The sequence below is a fragment of the Solanum pennellii genome, chromosome 2 (genome assembly GCF_001406875.1).
Source record: "Solanum pennellii chromosome 2, SPENNV200".
Classification (NCBI taxonomy): Eukaryota; Viridiplantae; Streptophyta; class Magnoliopsida; order Solanales; family Solanaceae; genus Solanum; species Solanum pennellii.
In genome coordinates this window covers 57991895-58017470 of record NC_028638.1, presented here as the reverse complement: position 1 = coordinate 58017470, position 25576 = coordinate 57991895, and the positions used below count along the sequence as shown (strand labels likewise).

General features: G+C 32.7%; 3 protein-coding genes and 1 long non-coding RNA gene across 7 annotated transcripts; 1 reads left to right on the top strand and 3 right to left on the bottom strand.

Annotated features, from left to right (window-relative positions):
* Window positions 1-5874: 5874 nt before the first annotated feature.
* On the bottom strand, window positions 5875-7048 carry LOC107009059 (LOB domain-containing protein 37). The gene is made up of 2 exons (XM_015208320.2): window positions 6645-7048; window positions 5875-6568 (listed from the first exon to the last, which is right to left on the bottom strand). The coding sequence occupies exons 1-2, from the start codon at window positions 6826-6828 to the stop codon at window positions 6096-6098; spliced, it is 657 nt and encodes a 218-aa protein (XP_015063806.1). The 5' UTR covers window positions 6829-7048; the 3' UTR covers window positions 5875-6095.
* A 3292-nt stretch (window positions 7049-10340) lies between these two features.
* Window positions 10341-12950, bottom strand: LOC107011140. The gene is made up of 3 exons (XR_001455840.2): window positions 12645-12950; window positions 11617-12106; window positions 10341-11528 (listed from the first exon to the last, which is right to left on the bottom strand). It is a non-coding gene; the product is annotated as an uncharacterized LOC107011140 (long non-coding RNA).
* Window positions 11631-17862, top strand: LOC107011137 (formamidase-like). Of its 4 annotated transcripts, XM_015210506.2 has the most exons (8): window positions 12006-12133; window positions 13408-13560; window positions 13676-13913; window positions 14001-14191; window positions 14467-14702; window positions 15457-15700; window positions 15809-15916; window positions 17443-17862. In XM_015210506.2, exons 1-8 carry the CDS (start codon window positions 12068-12070, stop codon window positions 17596-17598), a joined length of 1392 nt encoding a protein of 463 aa, XP_015065992.1. In that variant the 5' UTR covers window positions 12006-12067; the 3' UTR covers window positions 17599-17862. The 4 variants fall into 4 exon arrangements, with proteins under 4 accessions (XP_015065993.1, XP_015065992.1, XP_027770886.1 ...); XM_015210507.2 differs by lacking the exons at window positions 12006-12133; window positions 13408-13560 and adding an exon at window positions 11631-11765; XM_027915085.1 differs by lacking the exons at window positions 12006-12133; window positions 17443-17862 and adding an exon at window positions 16279-16590 and having other exon boundaries at window positions 13253-13560.
* Window positions 17863-17999: 137 nt separating this feature from the next.
* LOC107011138 lies at window positions 18000-23569 on the bottom strand. The gene is made up of 8 exons (XM_015210509.2): window positions 23519-23569; window positions 23406-23437; window positions 23245-23316; window positions 22710-22782; window positions 22420-22621; window positions 22121-22288; window positions 21985-22033; window positions 18000-21200 (listed from the first exon to the last, which is right to left on the bottom strand). Exons 3-8 carry the CDS (start codon window positions 23249-23251, stop codon window positions 21073-21075), a joined length of 627 nt encoding a protein of 208 aa, XP_015065995.1. The 5' UTR covers window positions 23252-23316; window positions 23406-23437; window positions 23519-23569; the 3' UTR covers window positions 18000-21072.
* Window positions 23570-25576: the final 2007 nt, after the last annotated feature.

Sequence of the window (25576 nt, the reverse complement as noted above, 5' to 3'; positions counted from 1 at the left end):
AATATTTAATTCCTACCCCCACCCCCACCCAATATTTCATAACCATTATTCCTCACTTCTTTCAAGCCCATGTGGCTTTGTTTGTTCCTCTTGTAACACAATCTCTCTTTCTGCGGAGTCAATTTCTTAAATGGTCATTCAAGCTAAGAGAATTATCTTAAAATATCATTTATATTTTATTTAAGATCAAAATATCATTTAATTATTACTATTTTTCTTCAAATATATTTGACACTTTAAAATCATCACTCTCTCCTAGTTAGCATGACATGTTATTAAAGTTTTTTTTAATAATAGACTAATTTAATTCATTGAAACTATTTAACTAAAATAATGATCGTATTATTTTTACTTTATTTTCAATTTATTAAAAATGAATTTTCATACTTAAAATCTTTTAACAAAATTAAACTTTTTTTTTATGTTATGAAGAATATATTTTTAAAATGTACTATAATTTTATTAATTTTGAATACTTATAAATACATACATTCAACAAAAAAATATTTATATACAAATCACTCATTAACGCTAATTTACATCAATTAATCATAAGTTGTATAATAAATCAATAATATCAAAGATCAATTAACTATTACAATAATATTAATAGTATATTTTGCAATTCATGCTTCCGATATTATTTATTTTTTTGAAAAAAAAGAAGAAGAAAGTGAATAATATTATATTTTTTATCCATTAGAAATACTAAATACCTCAAAAGTCTCCTTAAATTTTAGTTGATATGCCCTGTCGTTTAATAATCATTTAAAAAATAAATATATAAATTACATGAGAATTTATGAGATTATAAGAAAAGTAATTTAAAAAGTCTATTAACTTTATATATTGTCACCAAACAAAATTCTATGAAAAAATCTCTGTGTGCAATTATTACATGATAATTTTAAAATTTCTAACTAAATTATTTAAAAATTTTAAACAAATTTTTAAATAAAAGTATTTAGATAAACTTGTAAGGTTGACAAAAATTGGTAAGAAAAAAAAATTTATTATTTAACTTTTTAAATTTTATTTTTATTCTTTTATTCTATATTATATTATATTATATTATAACTTTTCATACAATTAAATATCAATAAAATAAACTAATAATTAAATGAATTTACTAATTTAATTCGATAGTATACATATTATATGAGATTAATATACTGATAAATAAAGATCAAAATTTTATTTTCTATAAATATTATTCACTTGCTATTTTCTTTTAAAAAAAGATATTATAAGTATATATTGATTTCAAAGCACCCAAATAATTATTTTTTAATAGTTAATCGATCTTTAATATTATTGATTATTGTACAATTTATGATTAATTGAAGTAATTAGTATTCATGAGTGATTTCTATATCAATTTTTTTTGAATGTATGTTTTTATTAGTATTTAAAATTGATGAGATTATAGTACGTTTTAAGAACGCATTCTGTATAACATAAAAAAAATAAAAATGTTTAAGTATGACAAAAGATTTTAAGTATGAAAACTTATTTTTGATAAATTAATTTAAAAAAATAAAAACAAATATAATCATTATTTTAGTTAAATGAGTTTAATGAATTAAATTAGTCTATTATTAAAATAAGACTTTAGTGACATGTCATGTCAACTAGGAGAGAGTGATGCTTTTGAATTGTCAAGTATATTTAGAGAAAAATAGTAATAGTTGGGTGATATTTTGATCCTAAATGAAACATAAATAATATTTTAAAGCAATTCCCTTAATTTGGGTGATAATTTAGGATATTGACTCCTTTCCTGTACCCATAACAATATCTTCACATTTCTTTATCAGAGACAGAGTTTTTTTTTAGTTAAAAATATAGAGTTAAAATTTTAGATATGAAAAAATTCTTGATATTAAAAGAAGCCTTATGATGCGGTGCAAGTCCAAAATAGTTTGAACTTTAATATTCAATAATAATGTTCTAGACTGCGAAAGGGCTTAAGGAGAAATAAATAATAATTTAAACCAATAACTTATGATTAAGGTTATTACTATTATTGTTAAGTATTATAACAATATAAAGTGGAGGTAATAATTGATGGCTGATTGATCGATTCAGAATTGCTTTTAATGTGTTAGTTCTCTTTCCAAGAGGAAGGGAACCAAAACTAAAAATGAAATAATATAGTGTTCACACTTAGTTGGTGGAAATGATCATGAGAGAGGAGCTAAGAATGGAAATATCATGAGAAAGCTTCAAACTATATTATATAAATTTAATGTACTATGCTAAAATTATAAACACAAAACACATTCGCTTATTAGGGACATGACTTAGTCAGCCACTTCGATAGTCATTCAAAAAAATCATTTTTTACCTATTAAATTACTTTTTGTAACCGAAAATTTTGCTTAATTTTATCTAAATACACAAAGAAAAAGGAAAAATACAACCATTTTTTTACAACAAAAACTCCACTTTAGTTTGTGTAAGTTGAATAATCATCCAGGAAGAAAACTCCCCACTAAGTGGAAAGAATACTCGCGCATTAATCGTGAGAAATGGCGTGTAGCATGCATAAATGTCTATTGTGGATTAATTAATTAATTTTTGAGATTAGATTCCTTTTATACCTTTGTTGCTTTGATGAAGTCCATGTTCACTTGACATTCTCCACAACAAATTGAGGTGTTTAATAAGATTTATTTTATTAAAATTAAGTTTATTGTTTTTATTTTAACATTTTAAGTTTAATTATTAATATATTTTATTCTTATAAATTAATTAAACAATCCGCTAAATGATGTGGAATCGTTGGAGCAGCATGAATTAGAACATAGACCAGGAATTATGCTTTGGTGGGACCATTGAATTTTTGCTACTGCGGCGAGGCGCAGGCTGCTTTCTCAGTATAATACTTACTAAAGTCTTTTAATTCATGAACCTTCCCCTTAAACTTTATTTAATAGAGATAAACATAATCTTCTTTTTCAATTAACAGCTACATATGACATTTCTCCAACGTTTATTTTTATTGTAATAGTACATAATAGAGATTAGGCCTATATAAATTAAATATTTCTTAAATCTCTATGTCATTATAAACATAGATATACCATTCTTCTTCTCCCAAACATGATAGCTAGTCATCTATCATGTGTTTGCGTACTGAATGTAATTAATTATTAGTAAAAGTTAAACCTATCTATGCATTGGGAGTTATATATACGTCCTTTAATTAATTGATCAGGATGTACTAGTTGTTATTTGGTATCAGATGTATGAAATTTATAATTAAGTATTCCTAGCTCTGAATTTTACATACGACGTACACCACTCAAGTTTGTAAGAAAAAATTATTTACTCGTTCTGTTTCACAAAGAATGATGTAATTTGACTTGACATGAAGTTTAAAAATATAAAAAAAAACATTTTGGTCTTAAATTAAAGTTATGTCAAATATATAAAATTGCTCTTTAATCTTCTAGTCTTAAATACATGTCACCTGAAAAACTAAAGTTAAAATATTACCAAAAAATAAAAAATATCATTTTTCTTAAACATACTAAAAAGAAAAAAATATTATTTTTTTTCAATATACTAAAAAAAATTATTTTTTTTAAACGAAGAAAGCACTGTTTAAAGATTTTTTATAATGAATCCCCAGCACGATATGGTTTCATGGACACAAACGCCTTAAACCCCTCAGAACTGGAACGGACGGATGGAAAATAGGAAATGAAAAATTGTGGACCCTATTTTTACATTAATATTTTAGATGACCACTCAATTGTAAATATAAAAAATTACGAATAAACTTTAAGATACTATAATTAAAAAAGATATGTACCTTAAAACTAATGATTAAATTAAGAAGAAAGAAAGAGAAAGGAAGAAAAAAGGGACAATGCCAACACGAGGCTGACACAGACCGTACTCCTTCATTTCAATTGCCTGATAAAGACACCAACAAACTGCAAATTTCTTGCTTCCTTTCTTCTCGGCCCATGTCCCACTTTTTTACTCTTCACAGAAATATTTTTTATATTAAATAATATTATTATAATATAAATTAAAATTTGGATCATACTATTGAATTCGGATTAGGAGAGATTTTGATTTTATAATCATTAAAACCTTTTTTTTTTAAAGTGACCTTTGAAATTTTTTTTGGAAAATGCACAAATATTTTTATTCTATGCTCGAAATCTCAGAGACACACTTGTATTATACTAAAATTTTATTATCTCTAAATTTATTTTATAAATAATTTTATAACCTTTTTCGACCTTTAACATTAAATCATTTAATTATAGATTTACCTCTACGCTCCTTGATAGTCGTCCTTGTTTGTTACTCTCGCGGAAAAACACGCATGCATATATACTTCATTTGATTCTTTTTTCCAAATGTCATATCGTATGTGATTAGTGGTATATTCTCTTTAGTTTTTCTTACTTATATTTTTGACAACGAAGTTGCTTACATTATAATTAATATTTTTTTAATCATATTAATATAATAAAGTTAGAAAATTACAATATTTATATCTAGAATATTACTTTCTTCGTCTTATTTTATGTATGACTTTTTGGATTTCGATATTCAAACGAGTCTATGATTGATTGTAAATTATTCATTGATCTTTTAAACATCTTGAATTGTTAATTATTATGACATATAATACATTTTACGTAGTTTACAAATATATCGATTTCATTTAAAATCAAAGATTCCAGGCTTAAATTCCTAATCAACTTAAATTGTTTGTCTTCCGAAAAACAAAAAAGTACTGGACAAAGAAAATAACTTATTTTAATTTTATTTAACTTTAAAAACTAATTAAATTAATAATATAATATGACAAATAAAAAAGAACGAGTAATCTTATACTGCCTCCGTTCACTTTTATTTGTATGTTGCACTTTTCAAAAGTTAATTTATATAATTTTATTATTAAATTAAATTAAATTAATTTAATATTTGAAATATAAAATTTAAATATTCAAAAATTATACTATAAATTACAATTTAAAAGAAATATAGTAATCAAAATTCTTATAATTTAATTTTAACAACAAAATAGTACTCCGTTTGAAAAAGAATGATCATATTTCCTTTTAGGTCTGTTTAAAAGAAAATGACCCTTTTTTTTGCAACACTTTAACTTTAAGTTACCACGTGGCATGTTAATATCACAATATTAAAAGACATTTTGGTACATTTGACATAACTTTAATTTTAAACTACAAGATTAAAATTTTTTTTCCTTTTTATTAACTCTATTTAAAATCAAATTAGATAATTTTTTTTGAAATGGAGGAAGTAAGAATTAAAAAATAAAAAATGGAAGAGAGAAAGTAATAGAGTAGTAATATTAGTACTACGCCTCTTAACGCTCTCCAAAAGCCGCCTCTTTCTCTCTCTTGTATTCACAAATCCAACCCCTTTTGTCCATTTGCAGGTTTTCGCGGCCCACAATAACATACCCACTTGCCTTCTTCTCCCTTTCATTTCCATTTCTAATGTTTTGCTTACCTCAACTTTGGATAACTACCGACTCCCTCCAATCAAAATATACATACACCTCTACGTGGGTAAGTCAATTATGTTGACTCTTTCCCCCTACCTATTTGGAACTCACTCTTTTTATTCTTTCTTAAAATTCTTATCCTAATTAGCATTTCAATCATCACAACCTTTGGCCTAATAAAACACACATTTAGGATTGGCGATCGTGACTAAATCGTATTTAAGTTCAAAATCTTATCTAATCAAAGACTTTTGGTAACCTCTTATTAACCATAAAAAGATGATCAAAGCATCTTCGCCTTATCATTTATCTTGAAACGTAATTTATTAATGGTAGAAGTTAAACTAGTGAATTATGAACTAAAAAGGAGGAAGATTAACAATCAGTTTATTCAATGTCCAACATTCATAAGACTCGTTATGGAACACGAAAACAAAACAAGGAAGGAATCACCGGCAAAACTTTCACTTTCCCCTCCGTTCTACACGAGGGAAATCCAGTGCCAATAATTTACAAAAATTCGCCGGATTTTACTTCCAGGAAAAAACCTTCCTCATAGTAAAAAAAAAAAAAAGGAAAATATTAATACAAACTAATTGAACAAGCTGAGTAATTTGGGTTCTTTTCCTTGATGATCTCCAATGACAGCACTACTCTCAAAACAAGTAGTTGTTCCAGATTCTTCTGAATTCATCGACGGAGTTCCAGGTCGCCGATGATTCTCCGGCAAAGGGTGACTATTATACACTTTCTGATTAAAACCTGGTGTTAAACTGAGATCCAACATTGAAGTTTCCTCAAGAGAACGACGTCGCTTCTGCATCTTCGGTCGCATGTTTAGACTTGGATCCTGAAGCTTAAATACATCGGTGCAATCAGACACCTCATCAATCTCTACCGACGCGCCGAGAAATTCAGAGATCGGCCGTAACGCGCCGCCGCGGAGGACGGTTTCCACCGCCGCTTGACAGACGTGCCAATTACCTGTCCATAATAAACCTACAGCACCGTTGACTGGGTTCACTGTTCTCCCAGCACCTTCGTATAACAAGGACTGAAACAAAGCTGCAAGCAAAATACACAAAATCAATCAGAGTTGATAAACCAAAAAAAAAAGAGTTGATCAACAAAGAGACTATACCAGGCCGTTGGTTTTCTGGAACGGCGGAAATGAAGGACATAAGTCCAGCACGGCCAAAAAACTTAGCTACAAATACAGTAGCGTGTCCTTGTGCTTCCGGTGTTTCGATCCATTGCAAACAAGGTCTCAGTATACAGTTATCACTGCATCCTTTTCGAAGGACTCGACAACCATTACAACTCATTTTTCCGTTTTGTTGTTATACTGATATTTTTGTATATATATTAATTGGTTAACGGAGCATGAAGAAATAGCAATATACTTTTGCAGCAAGAAATAAAAATTTGTGTAGTAATAAGCAAGGGAAAAGAGAACGAAATGTGCCTATATATAAACAATGAGGTTGAGACTTGAGAGAGAAAGAGTCGGCTTCAAGTTTTTTCTTTCTTTCTTGTTTTCAAATTTTTTAATCATGGAACTTATGTAAGTGACTTTAAAATAAAGACTTAACTTCGAGATTTTTTACATCAATAATATATGTTTGAGTCTTATTGTACTGTTACCGGAAAAAAAAATCACTTAATTTATATCATTATATGTTGTACTAATTACAAGTACAATATTTGTCTTATTTTTTAGATTAAAAATCCCACATTTTAAGGAGGTTACTACAATAAAAGTTAAAACACTTATTAAAAATGTATAAAACTTAACTTAGATGTGTTTTTGCACTATTAGTGCCCAGAACTTAAACCTCTAAATAATCAAAATTTAAATTTATATATATATAACCAGTGTAAAAAAATTACTGTTATTCATCCTTAAAACATAAGCTACATTCTTACTATGCGAGTTTTGTAATCTTAAATATAAGATAAAATTATTTTTATTTATCTGCTTTAAATAGAGATCATTAATTTAATTTTTTTTAAATATTATTAGTTCACATTTTTAGGAAATGATATAATTACATACTAACTCACACCAATAATACAAGAAAATTTCATTATCTGCTTAATCTTTTTGTTTTGAATGAAATGAACTAGTTTAATTTTTTAATTTTCAAGAGTAAAGTTAACTAGAGTCAAATTTGGGTTTGTGTGGTTGTGTTAGATTCCAAAAGTATTGGGGGGCGAAAGCGGCTCCGGGTCTCCGCGGATGGCTGTCTATCAACCGTTGGATTGTTTTTTTTTCTTCTCCTTTTTCTTATACTATCACGGCTTTTAGGGATGTTGATATGATAACCTATCGCTTTCATTATTTTAATTTTTCCATAAGAGTATTGAATTATACTATTGGTATTCAACCAATTTCTATATACTTTTAGCAAATGAATATGTCGATGAATCATAGGTTGTAGGGACAACTCCTCTTCAATCACAAAAAGAAAAATAAATAAATAAAAGGGACCAAATAGATAAGCAAGTGGCCAAAGGTAATGAGAATTCATTTGACCCATTGTGGACACACACCATGGGCATGGTGGGGACAATCAAAAGACTGTTTTTGTAATAGTGTATTAAAGACAAAAGTGTAAAACAGTAACTTTTCAAATTTATCATCGAAAAGGGCTAAAAATAATTTTATTAAGGATAAAATTAGCAATTTTAAGTTTAGATCATTTTGAATCTTAGAAAGATGATATTTTGTTTGAAATAGACTAAAAAAAAGATTTACTACGTAAATTGGGACAGAGGGAAGTACTCATTTTATGCAAACGAGTGGATAAGGTTAATTAATCGTAAGAAGAAAAAAAAAGTGTAGCCAAATAGGTGATATCATCTTTTTAATGATTAGGTTGGGAGAAGTTTGCATGGTTTTTGTCTAACTCGAATAAAATGTGTTTAGTAGGAAACTAAAAAGAAGCCTGGGTAATCAATAACATTATTAGAAAATCATAAGAAAGAAAACTACTCTATCTAGTTTCTCAATACAGACTTTACTATATATACATCTTTGCAATTGTATTCAATTAGACATGTATTTCAAATTTTGAGGTAACAATATATTAATTATGCAAAGAAGGAAGCTGCAACAGAGAATATCGCAAGTGGACGCAAAATGATTCTGATTAACTAAAAATAGCACATTTATTTTTCACTTTAGTCTTTGTATCGTATGAATAGAACTCTTTGAAACGTGAAATTTATAAGAGTTAAAATTTTGTATGATATCTATATACGGCTTTAATTTCTGAAAAAATATAAGGAGACTAGATTTTAAAAATAAGATATGGTAGCTTGTGATTTGACTTATAATAACTTGTCACAAACTAATGAAGCTTTAAGAAAATCTTGTAGCAGCTACCAAAGATTACGAAAAATAATACTAGTACTTGGGACTTTTTACTGAGTTATACCACAATATTTTTTTCTGAAGTTAAGGTAAATAATTCGACTATTAGAATATTCGATTGACAAATTCGATGGTCATTATTCTTCAAAATATATATTTTGAGAAAAGCAAAAGATGAAAAGAAGGCTTCGATATGAAAACAGCACCCAACGATCTAATCAAATTTGAACAGTGGATCTTCTTAGTTTTTAGGAATCTTTACACGAATAACCAGACAGCTTATTGTTACTTTTCTTGGTATACATAAATTATAAATTTATTATATACGATAATACACAAACTATACCTTTATCAACTATTTTTTTTTTGTTTAACCAGTTGGATGGATGACTATTTAGATTAATTCTCCTATTTTTAAAAAGAATGCCGAGTGGACATTGCTGAAATTTCTCTGTATATATACATAAATTTGTAGATAATCACAAATACAAATATACAGATATGCTTGACTGTACAATATTTAACAAAACATTATCACATGGTTCACATATGCTGCAGCCTCAGCCCATCCCTTTTTCATCACCTCTATCTTTGGGTTTCTCAGAGATAATCCACATTTTGTGAACAGTTTTATTCAGTCAAAGGGTTAATTATAAGGTTAATTATATGTATAGCTAGTTAATTAAATGTCTTACTGTTTCTATGTTAGTAACTAAGGAAGTCTGTGTAACCTATAATCTCGTTCCCTTTTAATTGGTATCTTTATAAAAATAGCTGGCCGGATTCATGTATTTACTATTCCTAACCATATACATATGTTCCATGTTTTTACTATTCCTAATCATATACATATGTTCATGTTTTTATTTTTGGCATAATACATATATTGAACCATAAACTTGGTTTCAAATTTTAACTTTGACCTCCAACTTTCAATGTGCACAAACATACACTTTAACTATCTAACTTTTAAATAAATAAACACATGAATCCTATATGGCACAATACACGTAGGACAAAAAATGATATGTATGACACGTGTGTTTATTTGTTCAACTTTATACAAGTTTAAGTGTCTACTTGTGCACACCCAACGTTGAAGGGCGTAAATGTGATTCGAAGCCAAGTTAAAGAACACAATTATGTATTATGCCTTTATTTTTCATATTGCATTTTTCAAAAATCAATTTGACTAATTTTCAAAGTTAAATTAAATTATATTAATTCGATATTTTCAACAAAAATATTTAAATATTCAGAAACTATACGAAAAGTACTATAAATTATAATTTTTTCCATATGAATATGATAAAGATACATTTTTAAATGTTTGTCAAAGTTCTTATAGTTTGACTCTAAAAATAGAAATCATGACAATTAAACATGGACGGAGATAGTACATATTATACATATATGCCACGTACTATTTTTAGTTTAAGCAGTTGGGTGAGAAGTTATAGGTTAATTCTACTTTAATAATTTTTCTCCTTGGCCAAAAGATGGTGCAGATTGACATCAAGCATATCAAATAGCAATCTCCCAGTTCATGGAATCACCTGATCCCCAGTTGCTGGACACTGTTGCAACTTCTTCAAACAGTTAATGTCAAATGGATAGATACAACCTTAATCTACACAAACAGGAATCACTAAAGTCCAACTTCAGCACTGGCTAGTGCCCTGAGTGCACAAAATGACTAGTGTGATTCGTGCATCTGCATTCAAATATAGTAAGTACCAAGGATTTTGCATGAAGTTCACCTAATTGATACGCACTGGCTACCACCAGGATAGAAAGTATCTAGAGTAACATTTTTTCAAGTGAAGATGTCCCAATCAGGATGCAATTAATTGATAATCAAACTAAGGAACATGAGTGAAGTCATTTCCTTTCTTGATTGAAGACATTGCAACCACATATGTGATATGTAGAAAAGTATTCTCAGAGATAAGTACTACAAGACTACGTTCAGCCGTTGAGGGACCATCATCCTTGTGGGCAGACAAAAAACCAAGCACTTGCAGTGAAGTGAAGCCATCAAAAGATATTGGCAAATCCTAAAGATTTTGATTTGTGGGTCCTCTACAAAAGGCAATTAGGTCTAGGATTAGCTTTAGGACCATTGTTTCTGTCCTCAAAATGATGATACTTGTGAAAAATAACACTTCTTTTTGCACTGTTTCTTGGTGAATGCAACTGATGTATCTCTGTTAAATCACTAAAGATAAATCTAAGGTTAAATCAAGTCATCACACTAGAATTTAATCTAGATAACACGATAAAACTTTTCGCGTTACTCCCTGATGAGTGGCTAATGTTTGCTTGCAGAGGGATTATGGTAGCTTTTACCTGTTAACCAACATGACTTGATTTGTACTGATTTTGCCTCTTTGGAAGTAACTGTGTCGAGAGGACACCAAAAGACAGATAGTCCAATTGGTGGAAAAATCCTAACCATATCCTAACTTATCATGAACTTTGAACAAATACCATGTATCTTGAACATAAGTGAGAGAGTAAGTTATGCGCTAAAAAGCGAATAAGAAAGCTTAAAGAAGGGCTTTTCGACCTTTTCGGGTGAATCCAAGCTTGAGAATCTAGCTAGGGCTATTTGATCTCTCCCCAATTCCATCTCCGCTTCAGGAAGCTCTGCATAGGAAAAAAAATATGAATTCAATGGGTCCAAGGTTAGTAGTGCAGGTAGATTTAAACAAGAAGCCATTTGGGCAAAATCCACCTCTTCACAACTGGTGGCACCCGGAGATACATCCAGTAGCAGAGGTGCGAGTTGGGTAGGTGTTCAGGGTTGAGATGTTGGATTTTAGTGGAGGCGGCCTAACAATAGACTATACTGCCGAGGACATCAAGCATGCTGATCTGTCTGTTGTGAGTTCTTCACAACACTCTTCTGTCATTGTTTTCAAGCTAGAAAGGGTTATTTCTTGCTCTGATTTTACTTAGCTGAGTTTTCCAAGTTGAATATACTCACTAAGCGATAAATACTAACGTCAAGTCTGTCCATTGTCCAATATTTATTGTCATTTTCAAGAAGGCAAACCGTGACAATTACTGAGATGTGACCCCAGCAACCTTGTCCCAATCAGCTAGGAACCTTGTCAGTTGCTTTCCTTAGAGTGCCATGTAATGGAAGTAAACAGGCTCAGAGATTCACAGAACACTAAGTCACCATGGCTCCTCCAACTCCAAGACTAGTAATCCCCATAGACCTAAAGAAAAAGCCATGGCAACAAAAGTTATTCCACGATTTTTCTGCACTTTTTTCATCAAATTTCACATTAGTTCTTAGGGAGATTTCATGGTTCATTTATAATGTTTTAGGTACATTTTCATAGATTCGTTTAACCAAGAATTTCTCCCTCAATCAAGCCACTTAACATTTCATATGAACTTCACGCCTTACCCCATTTTATTCACGAAAAATATACAACCATATTACATTATACTTTTGGAGCATTACATAGAGAACCTCATTCACCGAAACATTCTTACACACACACACTTGGCACATAATTTCAAAAAAAAAACATGATTGCCTTACATATGATTCCAAGTACACCAACATAATCATATTCATCATGAAAATATAATCTGCACCTAAATCTACCAGCAATCATACCCAACCTAAAATTCATTGAGAGCTAGTGACAAGGACATACAAAGGGGAACAACCCTAGTTTTCGGAATGACTATCTTGAACCTTAAGGGGTCTCTTGGGAAAGGGACCAAGAGAGAAGAAACTCATACCTTAATCGATGTTCAAACGCTGATGTTGCTGCCCGGAAACTCCTCCAAACCACTCCCAACTTACTTCAACGTACACCTCACTCGACGAACCTCTCTTAGCCTTAACGTTTTGATTACTTTTTTTTTTACTTAAAAATTATTGTGAGTAAGTGTAATTAACTCTTGATGTATTTTCAGTTCTTGAAATTACTTTTGGCAGAAACAACGTGAGAGATATGGAGAATGTGAGAGAGAGATAGAGTGTTATTAGAATTAAGAGACTAAATTCAACACTTAGTCAAATAGAATTTAAATTAGATTAATACAAATCTGATTTATTTTAATTAATACGTGAAAGGACCATTATACCCTTAAAATTTCACTTTTTTAATTAATAATTAAATCACCTTAAATACTTATTATTTAATTTATTTTTATTTTTTTTGAATCGTTACAAAAGGGTTATTTCTTGCTCTGATTTTACTGGCCTGGATTGAGCTGAGTTTTCCAAGTTGAATATACTCACTAAGCGATAAATACTAACGTCAAGTCTGTCCAATATTTATTGTCATTTTCAAGAAGGCAAACCGTGACAATTACTGAGATGTTACCCCAGCAACCTTGTCCCAATCAGCTAGGAACCTTGTCAGTTGCTTTCCTTAGAGTGCCATGTAATGGAAGTAAACAGGCTCAGAGATTCACAGAACACTAAGTCACCATGGCTCCTCCAACTCCAAGACTAGTAATCCCCATAGACCTAAAGAAAAAGCCATGGCAACAAAAGTTGCCACTCCACAACCGTTGGCACCCAGAGATACCTCCTGTAACAGAGATTAAAACAGGGGAGATGTTCCGAATTGAGATGGTTGATTGGACAGCAGGCTCTATCCAAGATAATAACTCTGCAATTGATGTAAAAACCGTTGATCTATCCACTGTACGTGTGCATAAACTAACATACCCGGTGCATCTAACCAAGAAAGAGTACTAGATCCTTAGTCATATGATGTTGGATATCACTTCAGGCTGAATCATATAACTCTCCTATGCAGGTGCATTATCTCAGTGGGCCAATACGAGTCGTTGACACAGATGGAAATCCTGCTGAACCAGGTGATCTCCTTGCTGTTGAAATATGCAACTTAGGGCCTCTCCCTGGAGATGAATGGGGTTTTACAGCAATATTCGACAGAGAGAACGGTGGAGGATTTCTAACAGACCATTTTCCCCGTGCAACTAAAGCTATTTGGTATTTCGAAGGCATATATGCCTACTCACCTCATATACCAGGTAAGGCTACATATCTTCTCCTAATATATCCTAGACAAATATACGTATCAAATCCTAATAAGATCTACTGAAAAATCTCACAAACAGGTGTAAGATTTCCTGGTTTAATTCATCCTGGAATAATTGGAACAGCGCCTTCAAAAGAACTACTCAATATATGGAATGAGAGGGAAAGAAAGCTCGAAGAAACCGGTCCCCGATCTCTCAAATTATGTGAGGTCTTGCATTCTAGACCATTGGCTAACCTACCTTCAACAAAAGGGTGCATTCTTGGCAAGGTATGATTGGTTTGCAATTGTTTCAGAAACTGACAACTTTGTCATTCCCTAAAAGTTACATATTCTGTCAATCCAAACCAAATTCTGTAAAAAAACAAATGACAAATTCCTTATCAACAAAGCTGCAGCCTAACATTGTTGTAAACAGTAAACAGAATATGATAAAGAGTCATAGTAATATGTTAAACAAACTGAAGAGAGAAAGAGAATGAACAAACAAGCTTCACTGTCAAGCACATAAACTTTTTTTTTGACAACTCATGATTATAATGTAGATTCAAGATGGAACTCCAGAGTGGATTAGAATTGCCAACGAGGCTGCAAGAACAATACCTGGACGTGAAAATGGAGGAAACTGTGACATCAAAAATCTCAGCAGAGGTTCAAAAATATACCTTCCAGTATTTGTAGAAGGAGCAAACCTCAGTACTGGTGATATGCATTTTTCTCAAGGTGACGGTGAAGTATCATTTTGTGGGGCAATTGAGATGAGTGGCTTCCTAGAGCTCAAGTACTTTCCACATCTCAATTTAGCGCTAAATTGTCATGACTAAATAATCTTTTGCTGCACTGGGATTGACTGTTATTAGTGTCAATCCCTTGCATCAACAAGCACATTACAGGCTAATTTAAAGTAACTTCAAAACTGGGCTCCATTAAAGACTTTGTGTTATTTACTATGCCACCCTCTTTCAAATCACTGCTAATATGCTACATCTATAATTCTTTATCTTAAGGTACTCAAAAATATACTATAAGAGTTGCAAAGGTATCCGTATTGGCATAAAGCAAGTGGTTCCCAGGATTTAGTGAAGAATTTCAATAAAACAGCCTTTTTCTTAAAAAAAAATAAAAATATGTACCATGTTGGAAACACCCAAGTTGGGAAGTCACTTATGCTTAGCTCACCTAATTCTTCATCAATTAATCGCTGGAGCATAACTATGAAGAAGCCAAAAAATGTATAATGTAATTTGGATATGTATATTTTAAAAACAAACTAAAAATTACATACTCCTAAATCTTATTCATTTCTAACGTCCTAGAACCTTTTTTATATGTGAACCTGAACAAAGAAACACAACCTGAAAACAACACCAGCTATTAACTTTAATTTTCATTAGCAAGAACACAATAACAGACCTCCTTAAGCACCACTCTTTTTGCATCAAGTGCCTCTCTTTCTATGCGCTACACCTCAGCATTTATAAGCTAACAATAGAACTTTACTAGATTTAGATTTAAGTTTTTCTTCTTGTAAACAGGTGTGAGATTATAAGAAACGGAATGAAAGAATATCTCACTCCAATGGGACCCACATCACTACATGTGAACCCAATTTTTGAGATAGGGCCCATGGAGCCAAGATTCTCGGAGTGGTTGGTGTTTGAGGGCATCAGTGTAGATGAAAGTGGACAACAACACTATCTTGATGCCAGTGTTGCATACAAGCGTGCAGTACTAAATGCAATTGATTACCTCTCAAAATTTGGCTACTCAAAGGAACAGGTATTAAAACTCTCTCCCCGAAAATATTCTTGTAACAGAATACTCTCGGGAATAGATAACATTAACATTCAGGAATTGCTGATATAAACATTATGCTGGTGCTATCAGGTTTATCTTTTACTTTCGTGCTGTCCCTGCGAAGGAAGGATTTCAGGAATTGTTGATGCCCCCAATGCTGTTGCCACCCTTGCCATCCCAACAGCTATTTTTGACCAGGTACTAGAACTTCTCAGGGTTCAATTAAGATAATATAAGAGTTGCAACCTACAGGTCCAATAAAGGTGATTCCAATATCTGAAATTTCTATATCTTCTGGGGCACTGAGCTATTATTAAGCATGGAGTAATCCATGGAAAGATCATACTAAGCCAAGGCATCTTATAGGAACATCCTCTCTGATAGCAACTGCAAACTATAATTCTATGCAATGACTGAAATCCAAGCTATTTTAGTAGGTAGAACTACAATCTATAGCATAATATCAGTAATCAGCACATGAATATGTATGTAACTTTAGAGAAGCCAGCTATGACAAGATACATCATCAGTAGGAATTTTTACCAGCTTATTGACAACAGATGGGCTAGACAAGCAAATGGAAGAAGGAATTGGTGAAATTGTTCAGTTATCTGAAGTAGATCAACCAGTATAATATCTTTCACCAGATTAAGCTAGAGGCAATAAATATCTGCAAGAACAATTCTAACAAGCTCATGGAAGTCAGTAGGAAGCACACATGGGAAGAAACCATAGACGAATGAGCTAACCAAAGTCAATGTTCCTGTACAATCTTATGTCCAATGTTCTTTTAAAAGAAACATTCTGCATATATGAACTCTGGAGATAACCAAGTTTATCTTATGTCTCTTTTAAAAGAAATATTTTGCATATCCGAACACTGGAGATAACCAAGTTTGGGACGCGTCTCTAGGTCTGTTATATTGCTTTTCTCAGAAATACCTTAAGTTTGGATGTGTCTAAGCGCCGGTTAAGTTGCATCTCTTAGAACAACTAGCAAGCAATGAATTTGTTTTTTCCGGTTTCCTAATCTGAAACAAAAATAAATAACAATAATACTAATAAGGATTGTGTATCCAAGGAGTCGCATCTTTTACTAAATACCTTTGGAGTTCACACAAGCAAAATAAATATCTTTTCTGATACAGTTTATAAGCCTATAGCTGAATTAGTAAGTCATGGTACACATTTCCTGCTGATTTCTGAATCTTCTTGTGCTGGGGACAAATAACTACGAAGATGAGATTTTGTTTAATGCTCATCACATAATTCTAAATACTAATGACTTAAAAGGCTTTCAAGTTGCTTCAGTCTCTACATAATCTTTTCCTTCTAAACTTTTCCTCCAAATTTCTTTCTAAGATGGCTTTTTTTCCCCAGTGCTATGCTTATTTAAATACCTTATTGGATTATCGGACAAATAAGCTGCACACACAAATAGTTTTCTCATTTCTTATTCATGGAAGATAAAGCAAGCAGTCTAGTCTGACACGATCTTATATCCTCTTAGAATCAAAATCAATGTTTATCACATGACCAGGACTGAAATTCCTTCCAAGTGTCGAATGAAACCACATTATGTGGGTAATTAAAATTAATAGATACAGGTAAGTGAAATTGATCTAGATTTATTTAAACCTGGTTCTAAGAAATCAGCCTCTATTGCTGGTATTCATGAGCAGGAAGTTCTGTTTTATTCCAACAGAATCACTTGTTTGATGCAGGATATTCGCCCAAAGGTCAATAAAGTGCCCCTTGGGCCAAGGCTTATAAGGAATCCAGGAATTCCGCAATGTAGTTATGATGGAAACCTGCCAATCACCAAAAATCCTTTGCTCCATCAACAAGGGAGCAGCTGCAACATGGATGCTAGCTCTTGAGCATGGTATATGCATGTACAGCTACTGCTGGAAGAGTATGACCAAGTTGAAAGAAGCAAAGGTGAGATGCATAAAGCCTAACTAGACCTTCTTAACATCTAAAGATGTAGACATGTTCTTCAAAATGTAATAGCTCGGTATCACCAGTGAGACCATAAATAATTTTTAAATCGGAACATGGTGAACTTCATACTTGGACTAATCATCCTAATGTTGCTGCCTCTCGTGAATTTTCAGAGTTAATACATTGACATATTTTATAAATAGGAAAGGGTAACGTATTTTCTTGAGTCCATGAAGCAAATGAGGTTTAAAAAGATTCTCACAGAAATGTCTACACCATAAAAAAGAATCATGACAACAGTCAAAGGCAACAGAAAACACAGGATAAATAAGACAAATTCAGCAAAAAGTGAGGCACTTCTCCAGCCAACATTTACCATAAAAATAAAATAAAACAAAATATGTATGTAGGCCAACTTACAGAAATTCAATGAGATTGAAAGAGGTTAAATAACTGATATTCAACCTCTGCACTCCTTAAAGAAAGTAAATTCACCACTAGGAGGAGAAAATAATCCTGTATAATTTCTGTAATATTACACCTAGACATGTGAATGTCAAAATCCCAAAACCAGAACCATCATTTGAATGCAAGACTGCAATGGAAATGGAGCTCAATTTTTATAGTCAATAGTAGATAGATAGTGTCCGGTGGTGTTGAAGAGATGAGCATTGTATGCCAAAAGCCCATAATCAAAGATCCAGTTCCACATTCAACACCTAGTTAGCAAAACGAGATGACGTCACATTTTAGTGAAAATGACATTCAAACAAAGAAAACTGGAAAATTGGAAACTCACTTTGGAATACACACAGAACAGGAATAACCAAGTTAATAAATTTAGGAAGGAAGAAGTTCTACCAAATATCTTGCAAGGAACACAGGTTACATGTCAGACTAACAGTAACCACACTAGCAGCCTTTATTTATTTATTGCTTGTATAATGAAATCAGGTATATAGATCTCAGCTCAGATATAAACTACCTTAACCATTGGACATGTAACTCACTTTTTCAGATTTTTTTTCTTGTATTTTACCTTAAGACATCAACATGATATAATCCAAAACCTTGGCTGGAGCAGTAACTACATGTTCTAACCTTAGCTGGAGTAGGCATGTTAGCTGCAATTTGTTTGCCTATTGCCTTTCGATGCCTCACTTTTACTACTGTTTTACTAATATTTTCCATTTGATGATTTCTTGTTCCAATAGGCAATAACTATATATTAGAAAGTAAAAAAAAACATATAAATGAAAAATTCCTTACTCGATTTTGTATGTTTTTAAATCAAAGAGTAAGCATCAAATATCCAACACCAACACTTTAGATGGCCAGGATTTAAGTTAATGTCAGTTGTATAACTGTTAAAACTAAAAGGATGATTTTCTATATTGTAGATTAGTCTAGTTCATGAAGTCATCTATCTGCAAATTAGGAAATAATTGTTCTAGCTGAAGTATACGGATCACATTGTTGGGATGACAGCTGTGGAAGCTCCGAGCAGATAGCTTCTGCAGAATGATGTAGTCTCCATACTGCTCAAGTTGCTGCATGATAGAAAAGAACATTAATTAGTTGTACACCTTTTCTGTCATCATTGATTATAACACAAACAAGCACTCAAGGACAAATTGCCTGGTATGAGTATGTTTCTCGGACTCTTCAAAAATATCATCAAGTGCGTGTCAGATCCTTCAAAAGTGGTGCAATTTTGGAGGATCCACACGGGTGCAGCAACATATTTGGAGAGTCTGAGCAACTTAGGGTATGAGTGGCACATCATGAAGACATGAACATTCTTAACATAGTTATTTCGTCCAGCCTTTATTGAAGACTCACTCGCATCACATCATGAACAGTCTTAATCTTTTTGCCTTATAAGCTCATCTGTTTTACCTCGATTTCCAGCATCAATCCATTTGCGAGTTCCCATTGATTTATATAAATACAAACAAGCACTAAAGGACAAATTATCTGGCATGAGTAGCACATCATGAACAGTCTTAATATTATTATTTCCTGCTGCCTTTCTTGAAGACTCACTCGGGGCAAAGAATTCTTCTTTGCCTTGGTAAAATGAAGGAGGTATGTTGATACCTTTTGAAAGGATACATAAAAAGGTATCCTCAAAAGCTAATGAGTCTCTAGAATAATGCCGAAGATCAACACTGTTAGCATATTTAATAGGTCAAAGCCGTGTTTCCCACCTACGCAGCGGAAGAGTGAAGATCAATCTAAATATTCTGGTTGGGCTCAAATATTTTTTGAATAACAGAAAATTTTATGGTGATATCAAATGGCCCAGATTGACCTACAAGTTAAAAACTCCTGAGAATACGAGCCACCTCCTTACCCTGTCCCCACTAAAATATCAGGTTCATTGTCGATGATAGGATTCAACAAATTTGTGACATTCTCCCTATCACAATCCCGTTTTGAGTCCTCATCACTTACCAAAGCCCTGGGGCAAGTAAAATCCAAAATTGATACTTGTGGGAAAAATATACATCCCATGACAAAAATTCTTCTTGTGGTGCAGTGACAAAACTATCACAAGCTTATTAACAAGCATTACCGATGTATGCAATAAATTTCTATTAGGAATTCCAAGAAATCAGAGAGGAACAACAAAGAACCATATCATTTCAAAAAATACTAGATCAGAAATCAAAAAATCATTATATAGCTGGATTTCACCATTTCTTGATGATAACAAGGCTCCAAGAAGATTGATGTAGCATACATCTAGACCTATGAAAATTGACGTAAATTATTTTTTAAAACCGCAAAATCCATTTAAAGGGAAGCAGAAATGATTGGGTAAGCAAAAACCATGAGACTTAAGTTCAAACTGGAAGAATTTTCAGTATCAGGAAACAACAGCACATTGTACTACGAAATACAATACTCCAATCAGTAAAACAAATGTATGACATGTCCTTGTTTACATTGGCCTGTTTGGTTTTGAAACCAAAAGAAGCTAGAAATGTGGTTTAGCATTGTTCTCCCAAAACAAAGGGATATTATTTTGTTCTCAGGGAACAGCAGTGATGCAAGGACCTTGCTGGGGTCAGGGGTTCCTTTTAATGCTTTGTAATCCAATAGGATTTAGTAATAAATAATGGTTTAGCCAGTTTTAACCTATTAATTTCACTCATATTGAAGTTTCAAAAAATGATTAGGTGTTTTGAAATATTGTTTTATAGAAAACAACTCAAACCAATTCTCACAAAACAAACACTAACATAAACACAATTCTATAAAATAAATCCAAAGCCTCACATTTGTTTCCTAACCCCAAAACAAATTAAACCATAAAATCCCAACAAAAAATCTCACCTTAAATTCCACAGAGGTCTTTGAAGGCTCCAAAGTCGAATCGTACAAAGATCTTGGACAGTTGCGGTTCAACAAAAAAGTGGATATATCCGAGATCTACTTTGCTTCTCAATGTCAAAAGCACCGTCAAAACTCATAGCTATGTTATCAAGTAATTTATGTATTGGTCCTTTGGAAACAAATCTGGAATTGATATCTGCATTACAAGGGTCAAGGAAAATAGGAATACCTTAAAAACAAGCATCCGATATAGAAAATGTTAACCAAAGATTAGTTTTCCCTTTTTCTTTGGTCAGGAAAATATACTGAAATACCCCAGAAATATTGAATGACCTGCAAATTGAACGTGGCTGTTAGGGGAACATACTGTAGAAAAGATAACTTATCCACCTCTTATCCATCGATTTGGGCCTCAGTGTAAACATAAGGACCTGAGATGTATCCTAAGAGTCCGAATGAACCATTGCTTGCATTCAATTTATAAAGGGAACTCAGATGAACCCCAAACCCACTGGACAATAGTGGCAATGGGGAAAAGGAGAAGCATGCATGCAAAGCAGGTCATCCTCACGGCATGCTAATGAACAAAATCTAAGATACCAGACAGGAAATATCCTTTAAGTTAGCTGGAATGTCTCTAGCAAAGACAGACCTATCAATATCAACAATTTGTAGGGGACACTGGGATGCACTAGGGCAATTCTTAGCAGAGTCTCTTTCAGGGAATGCAAGACCCTCTTTGGGCATCCGGATTATATATGCAAACAATGACAAAGTACAGCTGAAGAAGTAAAGTAAGTAAATCAATATTTTTTGTTTGTTTGAATTGTGAGAAAACTAGAAGTTACTTGGAGTATATTTGTTTCCTTCGAAGTTCGAACTGATTGTGTGTAAAATACATCATGAACAATGACTGAAAAAAAAAGTTCCAAAATTTCATTATTAGCAAACAGCAGTCAACCAGGCTTGTACAGAATTACCTGTTATACCAACATCCTGTCTACAATCAGCAATTCCAAGGAACAAACACTTGCCCATGGCAAGAACAAAGACCAAGTTAGTAGTTTTATACATATCCTAGTGGATACTACCAACTAAAACTCAAAAGGACTTTACCTTCAAAACCTTACGATGTTCATTTGGCCTCCCATGAGTTTGAGCAACAACTTCCAACAAAGAAACGTCAGAAGTAGAGCTCAGAGCCTCTCCTTTAAGGCCAAAGTTTACTGGGAAAGCATGCATATTATCGCAATGGCTGTATTTTGATGTTGTATTTTGATGTTGCTGGTGTACATGAAGCATACGAAACCATAGTTAAAGTAGTCCATGCAATACTATAGACTACAATGTATTATAAGGAAATTCATGAGAAACCGAGTATGGCTATATTGGACTATGCAAAGGCCAGAATAGACCTGATCAATTATAGCAAGTGTTGTGTTTGACACAATCGGAATTAACTTCTTATCAAACTGTTGGAGAACTTTGGACCCTCCAAGGCAGTATTTATCAGTGGTATCAGGAACCAATGGAACATCAATAAAATGCGAGACACCAAGGTGAGATTGAGTATAGTATCCTGATTCTTCAGATTCTCTGTCCAGTACCACTCTGCATCTCATATTGGAAAAGAAAAAACTCCATCATCTTAATAAATTAGAGGAGAAGTCGCAAAAACATCCGAGATATAGCTAAGGTACTCAACTGTAATATCAAGACGGAAGTCCCTCCATTTGTCCCATAAACGAAGAAACTTTGAGATTTTGTTGGTGCAAATTCTGAAAATTTGAATAAAAAATGTCCGGCATGACAATTCTATTACAAGATCAGAACATAAGCAAGATAGAATTTGGAAGAAACTATGTAGCTACAAAACTTAGAAAAAGACATTATAATCTCTAATCCTTTCATGGTTAATAAAAATGCAGTCTAAGATAATCTCGAAAAGTGGATGAAAGAAATGAAACTAATTAACTGAAACATGCATTAGAACAATTCAGCTCTTATTCAGGTCAGCAACAAATACAAGAATTGTTTAACCTTCTTTTGACTCCCCGTCTCGTGTACATCTATTGACTCCCCATGCTCTTATTCAGTTCAGGAATGATTGATAAGTAAAAACTAGGAGACTAAGTTCAAACTGGAAGAATTGTCAGTCTTAGAAGCAGCAAATACATTGGAATATGAAATACAACACTCAAATCAGAAAAACAAGTATGTATGATATAGTAAATGCGAACCAAACATTAGGTTTCCGTTTTCTTTGTCCAGGAAAATATACGGAAATAAGTGGATCAGAAATATAGAAGGACCTGCAAATTAAACAGTGATTGTTAGGGAAACAAAGAGTAGAAAAGATAGCATATTCACATCTCTAATCCATCAGTTTAGACCTGTATACCTTCACTGTGTAAACATTGACTACAAATTGACCTGAGATGTATCCTGAGAGCTTAAATGAACCATCGTTTGCATTAAATTTGATAAGGAAACTCAGACGGATCCTGAACCCACCAGACAATAGCGGCAATGGAGAAAGAGAAGGAGAAGCACGTGTGCAAAGCAGATCATCTTCACCGCATACAAATGAAAAAAATCTAAGAACCAGACAAGAAATATTGTTAGTTAGTAGGGGTAGCAAAGACATACCTTTCAATGTCAACACTTTTGAAGGAGACACTGGGATGCACACGGGCGATTCTCAGCAGACTCTTTCAGAGAATGCAAGACCCTCTTTGAGCTTCCAAATTATATATGCACACCAAAAAAATCAATCAGATCAGAGTACATCTTTAGAAGTAAAGTATGTAAAACAATATCTTTCATTTGTTTGAATTGTGAGAAAACTAGTAGTACTTGAAGTGCATTTGCTTCCTTCAAACTGCTGGTTGTAAAAGACATCACGAACAATGACTGCAAAGAGAAAAATCCCAAGAAATCCTTATATAGCAAACAGTAGTCAACTCACGTATAAACATCATCACCTGTTGTACAAATATTTTGGCAACAATCATCAATACGAAGGTACAAACTCTTGCCGTCCTATAAACAATGGCAAGAACAAAGACCAAGTTAGTAGTTTAATGCCTATCCTAATGGATACTACCAACTAAAATTCAAAAGAACATAAGTTGGGCTAGAGGTACCTAAGCACCAGGATTGTGATGTACATGAACACCTTAATTTATTTTGCCCTAAATGACTCATCATCCCACCTGAACCTGACAGGCAGTCTGATTTATAACTGGATCCAGCTGAAGCCCTGAATTTGTTGTCCAGGAAATCATCTTCTGTAGGTAAAACACTAGATGTGCAGAATTTTTGGATTTCCAGTTCACATCGACTATGCAATTAGCAAGACAGCCATGAAGTGATGTTACATAAAAATGTTGAGTGCAATTGCACACTTACAAATGAAAATATATTGCAGTCATTAATAATAGGAATTTCTCTCTTAAACATACCATCAAATACAGTTCCAACACAGATATTACCCGAAATGCAATTCTGAGAACACAATGAAGTTTCCTTCAACTCCTCGACATGAGAGAACATTATGAAAGTAAAAAAGCAGCTCCAAACATAATCGCACCTATGAAAAGAAATAAATACACAAAAAGAATGGCAACATCAGGAATCAATCCCATCAATTATGCTTCATCCAAAAATTAGGTGGCCTGCTAGATTGATCTGCATTCCTCTGCCTTGGTAAAAGGTAGGAGCTGAATGACTTCTTCTACTCTTCTTCTTCTTCCTTATAAGCACATCTATTTTACCTCGAATTTCAGCATCAATCAATTTATGCGAGTACCCATCCACCTGAGAGGAGAGCATAGCTCATGGTATCAAAAAATTCTAAGGATTCTCTTCACCATGAGAATGCTTATGTGTCAAATCATCACCATCATAATAGAATTCAGAAGGATCTGAACTATAGACATCACATGAATCAAGTCCTCCTATACTGGCGTAGATTCTTGCATAAATCATGAGGATATTAATAATGACAGTTAAATACCACCGTCCAAATGTTGCAATAGTTATGTCAAAAAAAAATTCTTATGCGTCTAACTAACTGCTGCATAGTTATGCGGATATTACTTTTTCTTATGCAGCCAACAAATGTTGTACTATTTATGCAGAAGTTCACGCTAAAATTTATATTTGCTATTGAGTCCAACCAAACAATCCCTAAGAGAAATAAGCGTTTAAAGTAAATGTGTTATAAGAAATTCATGAGATACAAAGAATTGTCATAATGGACTATGCAGAGGACAGAAAAGACCTGATCAATTATAGCATGTGATCTGTTTGCCTAAATCGTAAATAAACTTCTTATCGACCTGTTGGAGAACTTTGGCATCCTCCAGGCAGTTTTTATCAATGTTATCAGGAAGTGCCTTGGCAGATTGCTATTCTGGTAAGTGATATCAAGGCTCTAGCACTTCAATGTCAAGTTACGATCCAGCATGTTTATACACTGGCGGATTACATGGCTTATCTAGCTTTGGATAAGGAAGGGAGATTGAATTCTTCCACTTTCACCAAACTACCCCCCCCCCCCCCCCCCCC